The sequence below is a fragment of the Cavia porcellus genome, unplaced genomic scaffold (genome assembly GCF_034190915.1).
Source record: "Cavia porcellus strain 051 isolate PalLab524CR breed Dunkin Hartley unplaced genomic scaffold, mCavPor4.1 scaffold_23, whole genome shotgun sequence".
In the NCBI taxonomy this organism is placed as follows: domain Eukaryota; kingdom Metazoa; phylum Chordata; class Mammalia; order Rodentia; family Caviidae; genus Cavia; species Cavia porcellus.
The window spans coordinates 11,135,792-11,156,283 of record NW_026947506.1 but is presented as its reverse complement, the minus strand read 5'-3'; the positions used below and the strand labels follow the sequence as shown (position 1 = coordinate 11,156,283).

The 20,492-nt window shown below is 43.9% G+C and overlaps 1 protein-coding gene across 1 annotated transcript in view; it reads left to right on the top strand.

Moving 5' to 3' along the window:
• The first annotated feature begins 3,065 nt into the window (after nt 1-3,065).
• Nucleotides 3,066-20,492, top strand: part of Bms1 (BMS1 ribosome biogenesis factor) — a 33,039-nt gene continuing 15,612 nt past the window's right edge. Inside the window, exons 1-13 of the mRNA XM_003466106.5 lie at nt 3,066-3,214; nt 3,909-4,117; nt 5,089-5,279; nt 6,376-6,455; nt 9,105-9,293; nt 9,824-9,966; nt 10,509-10,630; nt 11,294-11,487; nt 12,116-12,255; nt 14,205-14,947; nt 15,143-15,244; nt 16,094-16,251; nt 18,977-19,058. Coding sequence (XP_003466154.2) covers nt 3,942-4,117; nt 5,089-5,279; nt 6,376-6,455; nt 9,105-9,293; nt 9,824-9,966; nt 10,509-10,630; nt 11,294-11,487; nt 12,116-12,255; nt 14,205-14,947; nt 15,143-15,244; nt 16,094-16,251; nt 18,977-19,058 — 2,320 coding nt within the window. The 5' untranslated portion in view covers nt 3,066-3,214; nt 3,909-3,941. The remainder of the gene's footprint in view (nt 3,215-3,908; nt 4,118-5,088; nt 5,280-6,375; nt 6,456-9,104; nt 9,294-9,823; nt 9,967-10,508; nt 10,631-11,293; nt 11,488-12,115; nt 12,256-14,204; nt 14,948-15,142; nt 15,245-16,093; nt 16,252-18,976; nt 19,059-20,492) is intronic.

The following is a 20,492-nucleotide window of genomic DNA, read 5'->3' as shown; positions in this document are numbered from 1 at the left end:
ATCAATTCCTCCCCAGAGGACGACTACTTTATCTGACACCTCAAGTTAGTTTCTGGGTGAGTCTCCCCACCCACCAAAGACCCTACCTAGTTTCTGACCAGTCATTTTCTTCCAACACCAAATTCTAGGAAAGCGGGGCTGAAGAGGCCTTTCAGAGCAGCCCCACCTGCTCGCACAATGTTACCCAGCAACTCCCAGCGATGGCCAAATGCCCTCTCCTAGCGCCCTTGGCCCTTTTCCCTCTTACAGAGACCATGAGGACTACTGCCTTGCCCACAGTCCTTTCTCCTGAACCCCATGAATCCCACCTTCTTCTAGACTCCTTCCCAGGCTGGGTCTCATTGCGGAGTCTCTGGGTCGCATTGCTGGGTCTCTGGGTCTCATTGCTGACACCCTCCTCTTTACGTTGCCCCCATCCTCTGCTTCCAGAAATCCTCCATCATCTTCCCTTCCTTCCTCCCATGACCAACAACAGCCCTGCCCCTGACTTTTCCTCTCTAATCATTAATGTCCACCCAAGTGCTTCTCCTAAACATCTTTCCAGTTTTGTGATTTTGCCTACCTCCCACTCTCCTCTTCCCTGGTCAGCCCCATGAAGCCCTTGGAACTTGCCGTGCTCTACACAGATCTTCTCCCCACAGCTCACACTGCGCCAGCCTGGCCATCACAGGCACCTTCCACCCTATCTGTGTGATTCAGGGTTCTCTGGGGGAAATAGCCAAATACCCATGAAGAGACCGACTCACAATCACAGTGGCTGAGAAGTTTCAAGACAGCTGGCTGCAAGCTGAAGGGCCAGAGAAGATGAAAGCAATGACACAGTCCAAGAAAGCTGAAAACCTCAGACCAAGGACACTGATCCTTCCTCCAGCCTGAGGCCAGGGCCTGAGAGTTTAAAGGCCACTGGCGCCAAAGAACCCAGAATGAGGTGTCTCATAGATATCACAGTTGAATGGGCCATCATGGTCTGAATTGTTGTGTATAACAAGGAAAGAACTGCTAAGCCAGTAATAAGTAGCAAGTAGCTACCTTTATCAGAGGCCAGAGGAAGTTGCGCTCAGGGCCAGTCCATGCCAACAGAAGTATAACCCAGACCAAGGAAGGTGCTGGGGCAATGGAAAAGTACTGCACACAAACTAAAGCTTGCAGCAGGAATAAGGGGGCAAAGAAGTGACTGATAACTCAGGTTTTCAAGAATTTAAATGTCAGAAACTGATTTTGGCAACTCCTAGGCCCTACCCCTTTCTGCTAGTGAGTCCAGTACCAGTGCTCTGGAGTCTATGTGCTCAGCTAAGGCTTGATGATCTCCTAGGCTTGCTATTTTTACCTGTCTTAGGACAGTGGAAGCAGGAATAACTGTAGGGTGCTGTTTAGAATTAAAAGGAAGAAAGAGAGTGATTCTCTCAGCTCTTTTGTTTCTAATTGTACTATAGATATGCCCTCAATAACGTTTTGCCAGTTCCCTCTCCTAAGCAAATTGATACCCAAAACAAACCTTCACTTCAGACTTTGGTTTTCAGCATTTTCTCACTTTCAGGCACTAAAAATACTCCCAGCTCCTTACACGTTTCCTGCTCCAGCCCTAGCGCAACCATTTCTCCAATAAGCCCTGCTTCTCACCCCAGACCATGGTACTAGAAACCAGGATCTGTGAGGTGGGTGCTCAGTGATCCAGGCCTCTAGGGGGACAAGACTAGGATGCAGATCACGCTCCAGGGGCTGCACTCCACCAGCACCAGTGTCCCCTTTGATCCTCCCCCTTTGCTGATCTGTGGCTCCTCTCCAATGGGAGAAAGAACTCTGGCTCTTGTTAGCCTCCGCCCATGAGCTCACTTTGGGACAAAGCTCACCACTTCTGAACGTTAGCGTGCACCGTCCAAGAACCATTTGCCAATGACTTTACTATTTACACACAGTTCCTTTTGTCTTTAGTTTCTAATTTTTGGTCAAAATATCCTTTGCCAAAGCTGCTGAAGTCAGCTCCTCTGCCCTCTTCCCTTGTGGTGGGATCATGTTCTACAGTTAAGAGTGTAGCTGGTGGGGCTGGGGATTTAGCTCAGCGGCATAAGCGCCTGCCTTCCAAGCAGGCAGTCGTGAGTTTGATCCCGACGAAAAGGAAAAAAGACAAAAAGACAAAAAAAAAAAAAAAAAAAAAAAAAAAAAAGAGTTCAGCTGGCTCCTTGTCACAGCCCTCCATCCTGATTATGAGACATCTTGGCAGGTTTTGATTTTGCAAATATTGAGGTTCATCTTCATGATGTACAGTTCTGTGGGCATGATGGGGTTAAGCATGTACCCACCACCCTGTATGACACTGAACATCTGCATCTCCTTTAAAAATCCCTCTGGGCACCAGGAACGGTAGGGGCATGCCTGTAATTGCAGCTACGGAGGCTGAGGCAACAGGATCCCAAGTTCGAGCCTAAGTTGGACAACTTAGATCCCGTCTCAAAATAAAAAACGATGAGGATGTAGCTCAGTGATGGTGAGTTCCTTCGCCAGTAGTGAAAAATAACATTTGTCTAGGGAACCAAAGAATATATTGACAGGTTCTTTTTTTGAAAGTTTGATGCAAAGGGGAGCAAAGTAAACACGCGACAGCCTAGTGGTGTAGGACACAGGAGCCTGACATGAAGAGAGACACAGCAACTGGGTGCTGTAACGGTCGGACGTTAGCAACAGGCTGGCTGGCTGCGCGGCACCCGGTGCAGTGTGCGGATGGACACGCGCGGCCTCGCTGGTATGGAGAGCACACAATGAACCCTCTGCGAGGGACCATGAGCAGTTTTCACCGCTTCCGAGTTCGGAGCCAGGCCGGCTGCTTGTCAGCCGACACACAGCTGGGCGCCGGTGCAGCTGTGCGCAGAAACAGGTGGGCGCCGGGGCGGGGCCACTGCATTGTGGGTGGGGCTACGGGGTATGGGGCTGGGCTCTACCTTGCACTGAGAGCGCAACCGCGCGGGCGAGGCCTACGCGCGCTCGCAGCCAATCACGAGCCTACTTCCGGACCTCCCCTGAAAATCGTCCCTCCGCGGGCCTTTTTCTTCAGTCTCTTTCTTGTTTCCCTCCGGCGACTTGGTAAGTGGTGCGAGTTTCCTTTTCCGGCGGTCGCTCCATGCGGACTTGAAGTGTTGTCAGTCTGGTAACTGTAGCCGGGCAGCTGAGGTGACTGCAGTGTTCCCTGCAGCCTGGGGAGATCGTGAGTCTGCGCGCGGTGAGTTCAGTCCCGTATCCAGTGTTCCGGGAGCCTCTGCCGCTCAGACGCTTCTCCGAGTGGGCGGGGAGTGGCGGAGAAGTCGGCGTGGAGTCGGCGAAGTGGGTCTGCGGCTCAGCACCCCGGGGCGGGGGTGCCCCCCCCCAGCAGAGACTGGAGCGTCCTCTGCCTCTGCCCCCCAGCATAGGAGGCTGGGCAGTGTTTAATATGCTTCAGATTTTTCACTTATGTTTTAATTGAAGCTAGGAAACGATTGCATAGGCCTGGGCTGGCCAGTATGTCAGCCACTAGCTATTGTCGCTATTTAAGTTTAAAGTTAATTAGAATGAAAAATTCATGTTTTTCAGTTTCCGTAGATGCAATTGATGTTCTCATTGGCCGCGTGTGACTAATGCTGAAAAACACAGAGAATATTCATCGTCACAAATCCAGGCCCTGCAGAGGTTGACAATTAAAATGAACAAGAAGTAATTTAAGTTTAAAAGGGAGCCTTAGCATAGAGAACTCACTCTGTGTGATACAGTAGGGGGAAGTGAAATTGAGCATGGCGAATTAAGCAGTATCTACCGCTATTGGGTGGACAGATAACTCATCTCTAAATGAAAAAGATAAATAAAATTTAACTGGTTTTTTTTTCTGGTGTTGCCCCAATTGTGAAACACTTTCTCCACCTTCCCATCTCTTTCCATGTAAGTTCGAGTTACTTGTGAGTTGACAAATAGCCACAATGGAGACTAAGGATCAGAAGAAACACAGAAAGAAACACAGTGGGCCTAAAGCTGAGAAAAAGAAGAAACGGCATCTGCGGGATCTTCAGCTTGGAGACGAAGAGGATGCCCGGAAGAGAAACCCCAAAGCGTTTGCAGTCCAGTCTGCTGTGCGGATGGCACGATCCTTTCACAGGTGTGTGTAGCTAGGATCTGGTGCTGCTTCATGTATTCTTTAAATGGTAGGAGTCTCACAGATGACATTTGGCTTCATGAGTCGAATCCAACTCCAAGGATGTATACGTGCCATACAGCTTTTACCAAAGTGTGAGCAGCCTTTTCCATAGGTGCTGCCTTTTCTCAAGCATCTCCTGACAGGTTGGCTTTTTTTTTACCCCTCAAGGGAAAAGGATTTATAGAATTTATGGAGTCTGTTTCTAAACTTCAAAAATCCTTAGAATATGTGCTTTAAAAAATCATATAATTTTAGTTATAGTTGGAAATACTGAAACTATAATTTATAATAATAAATGTACCACTTTACTTGGTGAGGCCTTGCAATACATCTAGCAGTAATTTAAATGTTATTGAATTAAATTCTTCTAGGAGTCTTAAGAGAGTAAGAATTACTTGTTTTTTCTTTCTTTTTTTTTTTTTTTTTTTTTTTTTTGAGACAGGATTTTGCTATCTAGTTCAGGCTGGCTTTGAACTTAATAGGTAGTTCAGACTGTCCTCCTGCCTCAGTTCTAAGATTATAGGTATATACTACTACATCTGACAAGAATTATTCTTGCTCTTATTTTATGGTAAGAAATCTGAGGCTCAGATTCAGGTACCCTCAGTCATATAACCAATAGTAGAATAGCCAAATTTATCTCCAAAGTCTGTGCTTTGATTGTTATGATACACTGTTTGCTTCTTTTCTTTTAAACTGTTAAAGTCAACTTACAAAACAATGAAATTTAAGATTATTGAATTTTCAACTATGTATACTTTTCTACTTTGTGATACTTTTTTTGAAGAGCAGTTGTTTGAATTGGGGCCAGAGGTTAATTAATTCATTGTATTCATGTATTAGCTATTCTCTATAGAATCTGCTTATCAGGTTGAGACCTTTTATTCCTTCCATAAAATAAAAGTGAATTTCCTTTTTTTTTTAATAAATAGGACTCAAGATTTAAAGACAAAAAAGCATCACATTCCAGTGGTTGACCGAACCCCACTAGAGCCCCCACCAATAATAGTAGTGGTAATGGGGCCTCCAAAAGTTGGGAAGAGCACGTTAATTCAGTGCCTCATTCGGAACTTCACCAGGCAGAAGCTGACTGAGATCAGAGGCCCTGTGACAATTGTGTCAGGTAGGAGTTGCTGCCTCAGAAGTGAGTGACGTGGCAGGTGTCACTTGAGGGCCTTGGATGTGTTTTGTTGGTTGTTTTCATCAGTAGAAAATGTTAATATTGTCACATGGTATTATCTCTCTCTTGCTTCTCCTGTGTTGACTGTCACATCAGAAAGGGCTAGCTTTCAGGAAGTGACGAGGATACATACCTCACTCTGCCTGCTCCCTTGGCTTGGCCAGGGCTGCTCCTTGGAAGGGCTCAACAGGCCTCGTTCCTGTGAACACATTCATTTACAGTGAGGGTGTGCACGGTGCACAGCTGTTGGCCATCTCCAAGCCATGTTCTTTTGGAGATGAGAGGAAGCTTTCTTTTTCTTTGAGTTTGTCTGCTTTAGGTAATAGTGATCTTTAAAAGTTTGAGGAAGAAATCAGACAGTTATCAAAATAGCAGTGATGAAATCTGAAATGTATTGTTATAACAATAGTGTAGACAGGTAAAAACTTATTATTTTTGGACAGTAGTGAGGATTCAATCCAGGGTCTTACACATACTAGGTAAATGCTGTGCCACTGAGCTGTATTCCTAGCCTTTTTATTTAAGGCTGGGTCTTATGAGTTGCCCAGGCTGCATCTAACTTGTGATCCTGCTTGAGCCTCCTGCATAAGTGGAATCACAGATGTGCACTACCATACCTGGTGAGGTTTTTCTTTATCTTTAAGGCATCTTTATCTTCTTGACCATTTTCATTTTGCTTTAACTTAGAAATAATTACTCTTCTTTACCATTCTGTTGTGTTATGGTTGAGGACATTTTTAGTTTCAATGAGTGTGAGAAATTTGGTAAAGGCAGGATCATAGTTGTGAACTCTGGTCAGAATTTTACCTGTGTAAGCACTTTTATTTATTTGGTGACGCTTGGTATTTCAGCATTAAAGAGAACATAGCAAGAAAACTAACATGAAATTTATTTTACTAGTTTTCTCCTAAAAAAGGATATTTCATGTACTCACATAAATTTGTATGCTGTTTTATTGGATGTAGTTTAAAAAATGATAGCATTAACAGAGTCTTTTCAGACTTTTTTAAAAGTAAAGTTTTTGTCTTTCCACTTATAGGTAAAAAGCGCAGACTCACCTTCATTGAATGTGGGTGTGACATCAACATGATGATTGATCTGGCCAAAGTTGCAGATCTGGTAAGTCCCTGGGGTACCCGGGGTTTGCGATGAGCCCTGCGATAGTGTGATGGATTACTGACAACTCACGCTGAAGAGAAAAAATACGTAGTCGTTAAAGGAATAGTAGATGTCATTAGAGATACAGTAGATGGGATTCAGTTGAGTCGATGGAGACTGTCATTAGTCACACAGCACATACATGGGAAAATATGGCCGTGGTTGCATTTTAGAAGTGGTAAACCATTATTTCTGGCAATTCCATAATCAGTATTAAACTAGCATTATAGGAAGAGTGATATCTTGGGTTTTTTGGCTAGTTTTTTTTTTTCCGTTTTGTTTTCCTTTTTAGCTGCTTCTAGAGAGCTGTTTGGCTACAAAAAGCTATAGATTTTGTCCTTTGATTTAGGAAGACACTTAAAACATGAAGTAAATTAATGTAGATATTTAAATCTGTGCCATTTGAATGTCAGAAAACTAAGTACCATTTAATTATTTTTTTCTTGTTTTGAGACAGTCTCCCTTTGTAGTTCAGGCTGATCTTGGACTCCTGTGTAGTCCAGGTTAGTCTCAAATAATGGTGATCCTCCTGCCCCAGCCTCTCAAGTGCTAAGATTGCAAGTGTGCGCCACCATGCCTGACCATCATTCAGATTTTGACATGTAATGCTGCCATTAGTAAAAATAAGTATTATTGTGAACAGAGTGGCATAATTGTACTAACCTGGTACTTCAGAAATGATTGAAATGGTGTTAATTCCTTAATTTAGAAAGCATAAAGCAAGATTCCTTTTAGAAAGCATAGGTGAGATTCCTTTTATGTAAATATTTTTAAAATTTTAGTGAGAAACACACAAGCTTGGTGGAATACTCCAGCTGTGTTGTGGGGTCCTCACTGTGCACATTTGCTCTTTCCGGCTCTGCCTTGTCTCTTGGCTCCCCTAAGAGCCGTGTCCCAGATCCCAATAAACTCACGTGCAGCCCTATATACACACAAGTGAGAGCTGATGAGACAGATTCTTCTGTGCTCTCCTTTCTTCATGTACCATTTCTTGGACATAACTTAATCAGTAAGTTTTATAGCTCAGCCTCGTTTTTAATAATAGCACTCCATTCTCTGACTGTAGTCTGGTTTGTGTTGCTTGCTGTGCCCGGAGTTGTCCTAATGCCTCCTGTGTCACCGTAGAGGCACGCAGGACACATGAACTAGGGTGTGTTCTCAAGGAACAAAGCATATGGTTGGCAAAAATGGCAGCAAAGGAGCATTTGCTGCCTGTTCATGATGTGGTGGCAGTTGTTTGCCCCTTAGCGCTCTGGTGTCAGCTGACTACGGCCACGGCCCACCCTCCCCTTGTTTCGGTTGCTACAGACCTTTGCAGGGTACCTGGCCTGCGGGCTGCAGCAGCACCAGTGCCTCTTGGCACACACAGGCACCTACAACTGTGTGTTTATGGCTTAGGATCATGGAATGTTCCCCACTTAAAGAAATATAAAGGTTTTTGTTTATTTTTTAAGTTAGCTACAGAAAGATGAGAACAAAACTATCTTTAATAGCTAAAACTCAAACTCTAGCAGTCAGCTCTGAAGTTAATTATATATTTGAAGAGTTAAATTTTAGTAATTGGCCTCATATTCATAGATCATTATTCATGATTATACTATGCTTTGACCCAGTTCTAAGTAGCCTTTCTAGAAAATAATTTCTGGCTTAATATGGTGGCACATACCTGTATTCCCAGCAGTCTGAGAGACTGAAGCAGGGGAAGGATGAAAAGTTTCAGCCAGGTTTGGCAACTTAATGAGACCCTGTCTCAAAATAAAAAAATAAAATGGGCTAAAGAAAATAACTCAGCGCAGAGACCTTGGATTCAATCCTCCATACCAGAAGAAAAAAATGCAAGTAATTGTATCATATCACTTAATACATTGACAGAAGTCTCCTACATACTTCGCAGAGAAAAATAGATTAGCCTTATTAAGAAACTGAAGCCAAAGGTTAGTTTTTCTATACTTTTTTTTTTTTTTTTTTTTTAATCGGTACCGGGGATCGAACTCATGACTGCCTGCTTGCAAGGCAGGCGCTTATGCCGCTGAGCTAAATCCCCAGCCCCAGTTTTTGTATACTTTTAATATTTTATTATTGATTATTGCTTTTCCCCATCTTTTCGATGTCTGAGATCTACTTGGTTTCCTGGCTAGGGACCTGTTACTCTACTTGAAAATACGTTACCAAAAGCTATATTTATTGAAGTCAGAATTTCTCATCTGGCCCAGCCTTTTCTGAGTTCTCATGCAAACAGATTCTTGAGATGGAAGTTGACATCCTGGTGGTCACTTTGGTTTGGTGAGAGGGCAGTGGTGTTCTCTGCCCAGGGGCACCATGGCAGTCATGGGGTTGAGGCTAGAGCAGGGAGCAGCAGCTCTTTCTTGAAAGGGGCCAGAGAGTAAAGTCTCAGGTTTCGTGTGTCCCGTAGTTTCTGTTGCTCCTCAATCAGCCCCACAGCTGTAGTGCAGAAGCAGCTGTAGACTAAGTAAATCACTGGCTGTGTTCCAGTAAAACTGGTTGCAGAAACAGTGATGGGCTGGATTTGTGCTGGCCTTGCTTTGTGACCTCTGGTCTAGATGGTCCCTTTTGGTAGTTTCCTTGAGAACTTGTGTGTTCTGTTTTTAGGTGCTGATGCTTATAGATGCCAGCTTTGGGTTTGAGATGGAAACATTTGAATTTTTAAACATCTGTCAAGTACATGGCTTTCCTAAAATTATGGGAATTCTCACCCACTTGGACTCCTTCAAGCATAATAAGCAGCTGAAGAAGACAAAGAAGCGATTAAAACACAGGTTCTGGACGGAAGTCTACCCGGTAGGAAGAGAAATCATTACTGAATACTAACCAGAATGAAGAGAGGCTGACAAGTGTCTCTGAGACTCACCTCCCGAGTCTCCCATTTGAATCTGTTCCTGGTCCCTGGACTGTTGCTCTCAAGAGTCTATTTTGGGTCTCTTGGTGTATCTATCTCCCCCAGCAGGCAGTGTCTGGCTGTTTTGGGGCCATGAATGAAGAGAGATAGGGACTAGAAGGTGCCTCTGTTCTCTCCTTTGCATACCACTGTGACCCCGTTGGCCGCAGGATCCTTGGCTGCTTGGGAGCCTCACTGCCCTTTCCCTGCTGAGTCTGAGCAGTAGCTGCTGACAGACGGGAGAGTAGTCCGCTCCTCATGGGACAACAAATTCTAGAGAAGCTATCAGCTCAGGAGCACCAGGATCGGGCTTTGCTGGAGGTTTCCCCTCTTAGCGTTGCTTCTTATTCAGGGCTGCTATTTGGTATAGTATTTATAACAATGTCACTGAAGTGTAATTTATATTTCGTTACTTACGTCTTTTTGGTGTTAGGGTGCCAAGCTCTTCTACCTCTCTGGAATGGTACATGGAGAATATCAGAACCAAGAGATTCACAACCTGGGCCGTTTTATCACAGTCATGAAGTTCAGGCCTCTTACATGGCAGACTTCTCACCCTTATATCCTGGCAGACAGGTAAAAATGAGTACAATCTTTTCCTTCCTGCCTGTATTTCAAGGCTGAAAAGGTTAGAACAACAACAGTAGAGCTAATTTTGGACCATCATGCTTTTGGGAGTGAATAAAACATGAGATGTATAGCATTGGAGGATCTTGGAGCATTGAGTTCTGTGGGTGTGGACCCTGCTGTCTTTTAGCTTTGGTCTCCCAGGGTGTGGTCCTTGGGTCCTGCTGTTGCGGCTGCTCAGAGCATCTGCACTGTGCTTGCTGTTGACTTTCTGGGACCCCTTCGTCCTGCTGGAGTCCAGCCAAAATAGACTGCGAGGTCCCAGGTTAACCCTCTGCTCTTCCCTGACCCCAGGTGGCTGTTTACTCCCTTCTTGGTGGATGCATGTTGTGTTTGCTCCCTCTCTGGTAGATGGTGAACTGTGTTTACTTCCTACATTGTCTCATTTTCTAAACAATGTCCCCAGTGAACAAGAAATTGATGCATTATCAACATGAAGGGAGGTTCGAAGGCTGTTGTTTCTTCCACGTGATTGGGTTTTATTTTTCTAGGATGGAAGATTTGACAAACCCTGAGGATATTCGGACAAACATCAAGTGTGACCGAAAGGTGTCTCTTTATGGTTATCTACGAGGAGCATACTTGAAAAATAAAAGCCAAATTCACATGCCAGGTATTCCTTATAAAATTAGTGTATTTGTGGAACTTTGGGAATGGTTTCATTTTTTGGAGAAAACTGAAAAATGATCAATGCCTTGATGGAGGGATTTTGTTTGTTTGCTTGTTTCAGTTTTTTGTGCTGGGAACTGAGCCCAGGGCCTTCATGCTGAGCTGCATCCCATGCCTTTTTTTTTTTTTTTTTTTTAAACTTTTTGTTTTGGGAGAGTTGCTGAGCTGTTAAGTTGCCCAGACTGGGCTCCACCATGGCTAGCTCATTAGTAGTTTCAGAAGGTAAGCTGAGCTTGGTGGCAACACCTGTAATTGCAACCATAGGGAGGCTCTAAGGCAGGAGCATTGAAAGTTCTCCTGCCTGGGCAGTTTATTGAGATGCTGTCTCTAAATTTTGAAAAGGGCTGGGGATATAGTTCAGTGATAGAACAACCCACATGTTGATCTGCAGTACTGCCTCCCAAAAAGCCAAAGCCAAAAACCCTATTTACGTGTCATGCCGCAAAGGTGCTAAGTGGATGCTGGTGTCACATGGCTAGAGAGGCACAGTACATGCCAGTGTTGAATGGTGCCCGTTTTTACGCTATGGTTTGAGCCTTTGGTATAGGAGATACTTTCCAGCTGTGAGTACTTGTTGGCTTGCTGTCAGCTAAACTCCCCTCTCCAGGTGTCGGAGATTTTGCCGTGAGTGATGTCAGTTTCCTCCCGGACCCATGTGCTCTTCCTGAACAGCAAAAGAAGCGTTGTTTAAACGAGAAGGAAAAGCTGGTTTACGCACCTCTCTCTGGAGTTGGGGGTGTGCTGTATGACAAAGATGCCGTCTATGTCGACCTTGGCGGCAGCCATGGCTTTCAGGCATTGGTAAGTGGGGAGGCTGCTCCGAACTCCTCTGTCTGCCCAGGCTATGTTTCATTACAGCAATGCATCATTTGTACTTATTGAAGCCTTTCTCCTCATCCATCTTTACGCTAAAACCCAAATACATATTTTAAGGGGGTAGAACATCTGAGTAGCTCAGTGCATCTGCCAAACACAAACCATCCTGTCCTGTCCTCTGTCTCTGACCCAGCATAGGCATCCTGGTGGGGTTGGCATCTGTGCCGCCCATTGTCTCCATATAGACCAACCTATGTTCCAGCTCTGGTTGGTCTTTTTCTTTTTCTCATGCCGTTTCCTTATTCAGAGTAGTCTTGTTTCTGCTTTTTGAAATGGACTTTAGATTTTTTGTATTTTGAAATGAGATTATTACTGGGTTAAAATAATGTTTTTGAAAGCATTGGGTCCTGAGATTTTTCTAAGTATTTGATGATATGCCCCATGGATGTTGGAAAAGAGTTAATGAAGATAGGTGTAAATTTCAAACTTTGTTGTAAGGATTCTTTTTAAGGACATAAGGATTCTCGAACGGTTTTAGAGTAATTTTACAATGTTGGGGAAGTCAGTGTCTCAGAGTCCGTCTGCTCTCTCCTTGCCTTCCTTGGTTTGACAGGAGGCAGCAGGGCCCACCCAGGAGCTGGTCCAGAGTCTCATTGCCACCCACTCCACTATTGATGCCAAGATGGCTTCAAGCAGAGTGACGCTTTTTTCTGATTCCAAACCTCTGGGGTCAGAGGATATAGATAACCAAGGGTAAGTGTACTCTTCCCCTGTTTTTAGTAAATACCGCATTACAGGGTTCCTCTCACCCATCATTCTGCTGTGGCATTGCTCAAGATTGCTTTTTTCCGTTGTCTGTGCATGTGTTTCTCAAAGTTCTTTTGACTTACGTGATGTTACATGGGAATATTTCTCAACCTTTTTCATTGTCACCAGATGTATCCCTCAAATGGCATCATGTCTTTTTGTAGGTAGCTTGTAGTTTCTTAGGAGGTCAGAGTCTGCTTAGTTTTCTCTTTGTGCCCCACCGTCTAGAGCAGAATCTAGTACTAGCTGGAGCCACAAACCTTGTCTGGAAATTTTGTTGGATCATACTGTGTCTCCGGGGTAATGGGCACTATTGTATGGCTTTTCACTTTGGGCTAGGAATTTGTGTACTTTCATACCCAATGAGTGTGTTGATTTTTGCCTCCTACTCAACCTGAAAGTGATCAAGATGATCTAGTACAGAATTTGTTCTAATGTGCCTCAATATTTAGTATTGCACCTGACAAGTGAGTGTTCACTGAAGGTTACTATTACTCACTCCTTGTTGTAATTAGCTGTTTTCATTCTTGTGTGTTTTGTTGCCATGTTTGTGGGTGTGGATACTCCTTTCTAATGCTATTACAATGCATTTAAAAATTTTTTTAATTTTAGTATCCTGAGCATTTTTGTTTTGTGTTACCGGGGATTGAACCCTAGAACCTCTGCATTGAGCAGCATCCCTAGGTTGGGGTTTTGTTTTGTCTTTTTACTTTAATTTTATCTTACTTTTTTTAAGATAGGATCTTGCCAAGTTACCCAGCTGGGTTCAAACTTGTGATCCTCCTGTCTCAGCCTCCCTGAGTACTGGAACTACAGGCATGTGGTGCCATAGCTGCAGCATTTTCTTTCTCTGCAGTCTTCATCTCATTAATTATTTTGTTATCATTTACTCTTCAGGTGCCCTTCAGTTTTTTCCATTGATGGTTTCCTAACTGTACATGTAGCACTATGTGAAGTAGCTTCATGTAGCTTCATTTCATCCTGTAGCTTTAGAACCTTAATGATTCTGCAGTTACAGTGACTTGAAATGGCCGTTGTCTCAGGCACTTTCCTCATTGTTGGGGCAAAACACCTGCCTCTTGAAGGAAGAGGCTTATTTTGGGTTACAGTTCAGGAGTTCCCATCCATGTTTGGCCAGCTTAAAAAATGACAGGCAGAAGGCCTTGGGTGGGGAAAAAGCTGCCCTTGTTATGGTCACCAGAAAGCAGAGAGAGAAGGGAGCTTGGAGTAGATTGATCTTTCCAGGTCCTGTCCCCAGAGACTGGGCACCTAACAGCGGAGCAGCACCTAACAGAGTCCTTGGGACACCTAGATCTAAACTACATCAGCACTTTTCTTGTCTTCCATTCCTTTGATGTCTGTCAGCTGACTTTGGTTAGGGAAGAGCTGGCACTTCCTTTTTATTCCAGAGTCACCGCTGACTAATGAGCTTTTGTTTTATTCCGTGGATCCTTACCCCATTGCTGCCATTACTCTTAGGCCTCTGCTGTCCCTGCTTTGACCACAGGAGGGCTCAGGCCATTTACTATGTCCTGTTGTGTATCCCCACTGGTCTCCTGCACCACAGAACAATCCAGCTTCCTTCATCCTGTCCCTGCTGCAGGTCTGGAACCAGCATTTCCAGCTTGGAAATCTGTTTCCCAAAAGATTACTGAACACTAACCTCCTTTTGGACAGTTTGCCTGATATCAGGGGTTTTTTAAAAAAGTGTATCTCTTTTTTCCCATTTGCTTATTTACTATGCTGGTGTTTATCAAATCATTTTCCTGTGTATGTCACCTTAAATGATTCCTTGATATTGCTGTTTCTTAGTATTTTTATTGACTGTTCCTCCTTTTCTAGATTAGGCGGCCACTGTACATCCTAAATTACCTTGTCTTCATCTGGTGATGCAGGCTGTGGATGCCCAAAGAGGAGAAGCACCTGGATGTGAGCACTGGTCGAGTACGTCGCAGAGCCGTGTTTGGAGATGAAGGGGAATCTGGAGATAGTGACGAGGAAGGCGATGAAGGGTCTGACAGCGACAGACTGGAAGGAGGCTCTAGTGGTGACGAGACAGAGGACGAACAAGGTCCTGAAGGCACTGAGCGTGAGTACCTGGCTGTCAAGGGTGGCAAGCGGCAGAAACTGGCGATGGAGGAGGACAGTGAGGTGGACTTGCCAGCATTTGCTGACAGTGACGATGACCTTGAGAGAAGCTCAGAGGATGGAGTGAAAGAGGAGGAAGCCGATGAAAGCAGTGAAGATGGTGACTTTGATGGAGAGGAGGACATTCTAGAATTGGAGGCTGATGGAGAAGGCAGCAAAGCAAAACTGCTGCCAGCTGGCCACTGGAGTGGCCACCAGAACCTGGAGACATCTTTGCCAATGAGGAAAGCAGTTCTTGCCACTTCTGACTCTGGCCACTGCACAGCAGAGGAGGCCTTCGCATCTGGAGAAAGCTCCTCACCTAGCTCAGAGGAGGAGGACGTGGGAGACGGAGAGGCTGCTGGGGAGAAGCTTGCATGCCCTTCTAGAGGGCATCATCGTCAGAAACTGAGGTCAGAGAACTTGATTGAGGAGACCAGTGATATCGAAGATTTACTCAAGGAGGAGGAAGATTACAAGGAAGAAAATAATCCTTCCACAGAAACATCAGGTGAGTAACTAACTTCAAGTATGCTTAAGGTTAACTGGCCGTTTCTGGAAACTCAACACTTGAAAAGTTGTCAGTACAGTACCCACGTTTGGGGTCTGCTGTTGGGAGACTTAGTTAACTGTCAGATGCTGCGCTGTGAGCTTGCAGCGGAGAGGACTGTGAGCAGGCGTAACTGGCTCTTGCATTGTGTTCCAGGGGCTCTCAAGTGGAAGGAAGACCTCTCCAGGAAGGCGGCCGAGGCCTTTCTGCGGCAGCAGCAAGCAGCGCCAAACCTCCGAAAGCTTATTTATGGGACAGGTAAAGAGCTCTGGCTTAGAGCTGGAAAGGTAGGGGTTTTAGACTGTTTTGTACAGAACAGATGAGGGAGTTGGTTGGGAAATTGGGTCAGTGCTCTTGACATCTGTAATCCCTGGCTGTCACGTTTTACATTTGGCAGATGTTTTTAATCAGCTCATGAGGGCCACAGGTTGGTTACATGAAATAGATTTATGGGTTTGCCATAAAATTTTGGATGAGAATACTGTGCATTATGTCATTTCACATTCTATTTAAAAGTCTTACATGAGAAAATTTTGTAAAATAATGCCAGGGAAATATTTCTGCCTATAAAAATCTTTGTTTTTCTTTTCTGAGAGTAGGAATTGTGTGTAATGCAGCCTCTTCCCCTTTTGCTCTGGTGCCCTGATTTTTATAGCTTATCAGGCTCACCTGTATGTTCCATTTGAAAAAATGGATAAAAAGTGGGGAGCTTTAAGCTGTGCTCTTTAGTTACCATGTGACTTGGACTCTTTGGGATAGAAGTGTCAAATTGAAAGCTTGGTCTGTGCTTCTTTTCACTTAGAATTTGCCAAAAGACTAGTCTGTGTGGGCTCAGCACTGCACAAAAACACTGTGGTAATTTAGTTCTGCGTTTAAGATCACTCCCTGGCCCCAATTCTTGGTCTGTTTCTGCTGGCATCTTCTGATGTCTCTATCTGTGGCCAAGATGTTCTCTTTGACTGACTGGCTCAGGGCCACCACTGTGCCCACCCTACATAAGGACACACAGTCCCCTGGGTTATTTGACAAGAGCCTTAGCCAATTGGTACCGAATCCTATAGAGCTGAAGATTTTGATCTCACTTTGCCATTGTGGTGTTCCCTTTAGTGACAGAAGATGATGGAGATGATGACGGAGATGCACAGGAAGAGCTGGGAGGGCTGTTCCGCGTCAGGCAGCCTGACGGAGGCTGCAAGCACAAGGCCGACGCGATGGACTGCTCCAGGTTTCCTGTGGAAGCGCCCCATGATTGGGACTTGGAAGAGGTGAGGCGGAATCGCGTGTTCACTTTTGGAAGGAATGAGAAGATCGTTGTAGAATATGGTGAACCTTTAGAGACTGAAGCCCCAAACTGCAACCCCAAACCCTCTTACCACAAAGTGCCAACACTGCAAATTAAACCCGAATTCTGAGGTTTTAATGAGAAAAAGCTCGTATATTTGACTTGTCTGTAACTCTAGAATCTCTTCTGAAGAGCATTGCTTCCTCATCGCTGGCCTCTCATTTCCACAGTGGGTGATTTTCTCAGGTATCGCAGTAGGCATTTCATGCATGCTGAGCAAGAAGCTGTTCTGAGTTTAGTCACAGCCCGTACGTGCATCATGGAAAAGGAAAGTGTTCGCCGTTTAGTATGAGTAGTGGTGTTCCCTTGATTTCAGGCATTGCGCAGAAGACTCTTTGTATACTTGAAACACTGTGTGTCATTACTGGAACACGTCTGCTGTCCTGAGTTAAAATGTACAATTTCTACTCTTTCTGAGTAGACAGATCCATGACACTGGGAATGTTCTTCCCCTATGCACTGCTCCCTAGTCAAACTGGAATTCACTCACTTCTCAAATTTGCAGAGGCTTTATCCCCTGTTGGACTGTCCCATCCTCTGATTTCTCTTCTGGAATGTTCTTCCCAAGCCTGACTGCTTTTTGTCATTCATTTTAGCTTAAATGTTTTTCCCTCCCCAGAGAAGCCTCATTACTCTCATACTGCCTAATACAATTCACTATGTAGTGCTTATAAATTTTATTTAATAAGTTTTTAATGATAAAATTTAATACGGATGATGAAAACCACATAATAGCTGGTCAGAAGCTGATCCTGCTCATGGAGCATGTCTACACTGCCCGTTTATCTTCTCTACCTCTTACCCTCCGAGTTTGTATCACTAAACTCCGAGGTTCAGTTTCACAGGGTTTTTATTTTTTCTTTGCCTTTTAAATCTCTGTATTCCTCCCTTCCTCTGGTCTCTACTGTTCCTGTACTCCTCATTTGTTAAGGTGAGTGTTCTCTGGGTAGCATTTCTTCTATTCAGAACTCATGCATGCACTGCCTCCCCATGTGCAGCCCGGCCCGCTGCTCTGTGTCCCCTTCAGTTCAGCTCAGAGCCACGTGGAGAGGGGCGTGCATCCCACAGCTGTCAAGGGCCTGCTTGTGGGTTGAGCACTTAGATCAGTGGGCTGCTCGGATTGAAGAACCAAATGTTTTATTTAATTTTGATGTCATATAAGATTGATTTAAATAGCCCAATGATTGTAGACGAAGTGTGCAGAAGTTGTGTAGGGTGAGGTTTGAATTGGTCTGGGCAGCCCTGCTTCCTAGGTACTGGTGGTTTTTCAGTAGGAGGCCAGTGGGGTCTCCCCTCATGTCAGCACTTGTGATGCTTGATGTCCAGGGCCCCCGACATCTGAAGGCTATAGAAGGGAGACTCGCTTGTTTTTCCATAATACTTCTGTAAAGAGAAACTTCCCCTCACTTGGTTGTGTTACCTCCTTCCATATAAGCAGAATAAAAGCCTGAATTAAAAAAAAAATGGAACACAGGGCCCCACCCATGCTATGTAAGCTCTCACTGCTGAGCCACATTTCTGGCATTCAGCTGGTAGGTTTCTGGTGCCAGACTTGGAGTCAGCGCTGATTTCCTTTACTAGAAGATGCCTCCCACTGTCAAGGCATGACAGTGCTTATTGCTGTGAGTTGGTCACTGTTTCTAGTCCTTCTCAGTGGTCAGAGTATGAGGGATTTTTACAGGTGTTTTCAGTTCATGTTTGAGTCCATTTCTCTCTCTCTCTTTTTTTTTTTTTTTTTTTTGGTATTGAGCAGGGATTGAACTCACAACCTTGAACTTGTCAGGCAAGCACTTACACTGCTGAGCTAAGTGTCTGTGTCCATTTTTCTACTGGAGAATTATCCTCTGGTTGAATCTGGAGGTGATTCTTTGGTCTATCCCATATTACATAAGAGTGTTAAAACACCGCTACACATAGAACCATTCCTATGATTGTGGGACATACTTTTTCCCTTACATGATTTTGCTTTCAGAAACAGCTGTGTGCCATTTGACATTCCTGCTGGCAGTGTTTGGGCTCCTCACCAACGATTGTTACCTGTTTTTCAGTTATAGTTGTCCTAGAAGATGTGAAATGATGCCTCATTATGGTGTTCATTTGCATTTCTGATAGATAATGGTTCCACCATCATGTCGCGAAGTTTCTGGCCATCTCTATAAATACTTGAAAGAAATATCTGTTCATATTGTTTGCGTATTTTTAAGATTGGGTGAGGAGTTGCTGATGTATTCTGGATACAGGTTCCTTATCAGATACTTGATTTGCAAGTATACTCACCTATTCTATAGGAATTAAATTTTCAAGCAGAAATGGTAGGTTTGGATTAACAAATAGAATGACTAACTTAGTAAAAGATCCCGTTGCATTCATTGCCTTAAAAACATTAATACACTGAAAATCAGTAAGTACTGTTTATGAGTTAGTGGCCTAGGGGTGCTTTCCTTACCCACTGCTTAATGTTGTGACCTTTGTGTTCTGTCTCTGTGGTCATCCCGGCAGCATCGCCCCACAGCCCCCCGACGTGAGGCTGTGCCTGGAAGTGCCTCAGGAAGCACTTGCAGGCTGGTGGTCGCCTGCTACTGCGCTTCAGTAGCAGTACCCCATGACATGACTGACACGCATCACTGAACGCTGCTTTTCTGTGTCAGGTTATGAACAGTATCCGAGACTGCTTCGTGACAGGGAAGTGGGAAGAGGACAAGGATGCCGCCAAGATCTTAGCAGAAGACGGTAAGGCTGCAGGTCCCCTCCGTGTTGTAACTGCAGGCTGGGGTGATGCTGGGCTCTGGCAGCTGCAGGCAGTGTCCTGCTGCCTCCTTTCTTCCCTCTGTTAACCTGTTGAGTAGATACAAACTTTAAAGATAGATGAGAAAATTGCTCACTTTTGATCATGCATTTCTTAAAAAGTAGGTTTCCTTTGTGTGAATGTTTATGTTTTGTCGTTTGATGTTAAAGTATACATTGTAGAAAATTTAGACTAAAAAGTGCATCTTGTACTAGAGTTGTTTATCCACTAAAACAAAAGAAAAAACCTTTGTTAACTTTAGAGATATTTCCTCCTAATTGTTAAAATTGGGTCTGTTATCATATGCTTAATACATTTTCCCATTAAATTTTTCAAAGATTTCATTGTTATGATTTAAATACCATACTATAATTCAAGTCACAGTACTATTATTTTTAAGCAGTTTTGGATTTTGTCCATGTTTTGAAGAGCTCTATATTGGATGACCATCAAGATAAAATTATGCAGTTACCACATGATTTTTCAGTAGGCCTTTCTTAGTTATGTGCCTGTGTGCATGTATCTTAATACTTACTGGACTCCTTTATTCAATACTGAGTGCTATCTATAATTTTTTTTGCTTTTTTTTTTGTGCCAGGGATTGAACTCACAACCTTGCACTCACCAGGGAGGCACTTATGCCACAGAGCTAAATCTCTGGCCCCTTTTTTGCCAATTTGAAAGATGAAAACAGGTTTCTCCTATATGTAATCAGTATTTCTTTGACAACTCATAAGTGAGTGTATTCATTTAAATCATTTTGGCTGCAGCAGTTTTTTGGTGAATTGCTTGTATCCTTTGCCTATCTTATATTTTTATTGATATATAAGCTTGAGCATTTCTAAAGGACATTTATCATTTGTTTATTCCAAATACTTTTTTGTCATTTAATTTTAAAATTTTTAGTGTAATAATAAATGTATAAAAGATTATGTAATTGGTTCTAAAATTCTGTGGAGAGATTTCCTTTTCGTACTCTTCCCATGGAGATTCCTTCAGTATCATTGCCCAAGGGGTGATTTAACAGGCACTGTTGCTAAAGAGACTCCCCTGGCCCCAGAAAACAGTGCTTAAACCTGTATTGCATTGAGGGCACAGATGCAGAGTCTTTAGGAGGAGCTGTGTCCCACCTCCCTCTGCAGGCCTTGACTGGAGCCCACCACCATCTCCTGTCACCCCTGCTTCCAAAGAACACTGATTGAGAACGGATTTTACACTGTTTTAAGGACTAAAACAACCAACATATTTTATAATATGGATGCTATCTATATTAAGTTCAGATTTCAGTTTTCAATGTCAATGTTACTGGAAAAGTCACATGAGTGTGTTAGTAGCAGAGTTGAATGATTGCAACAGGGGCTGTACAGCCAAGAAGCCTA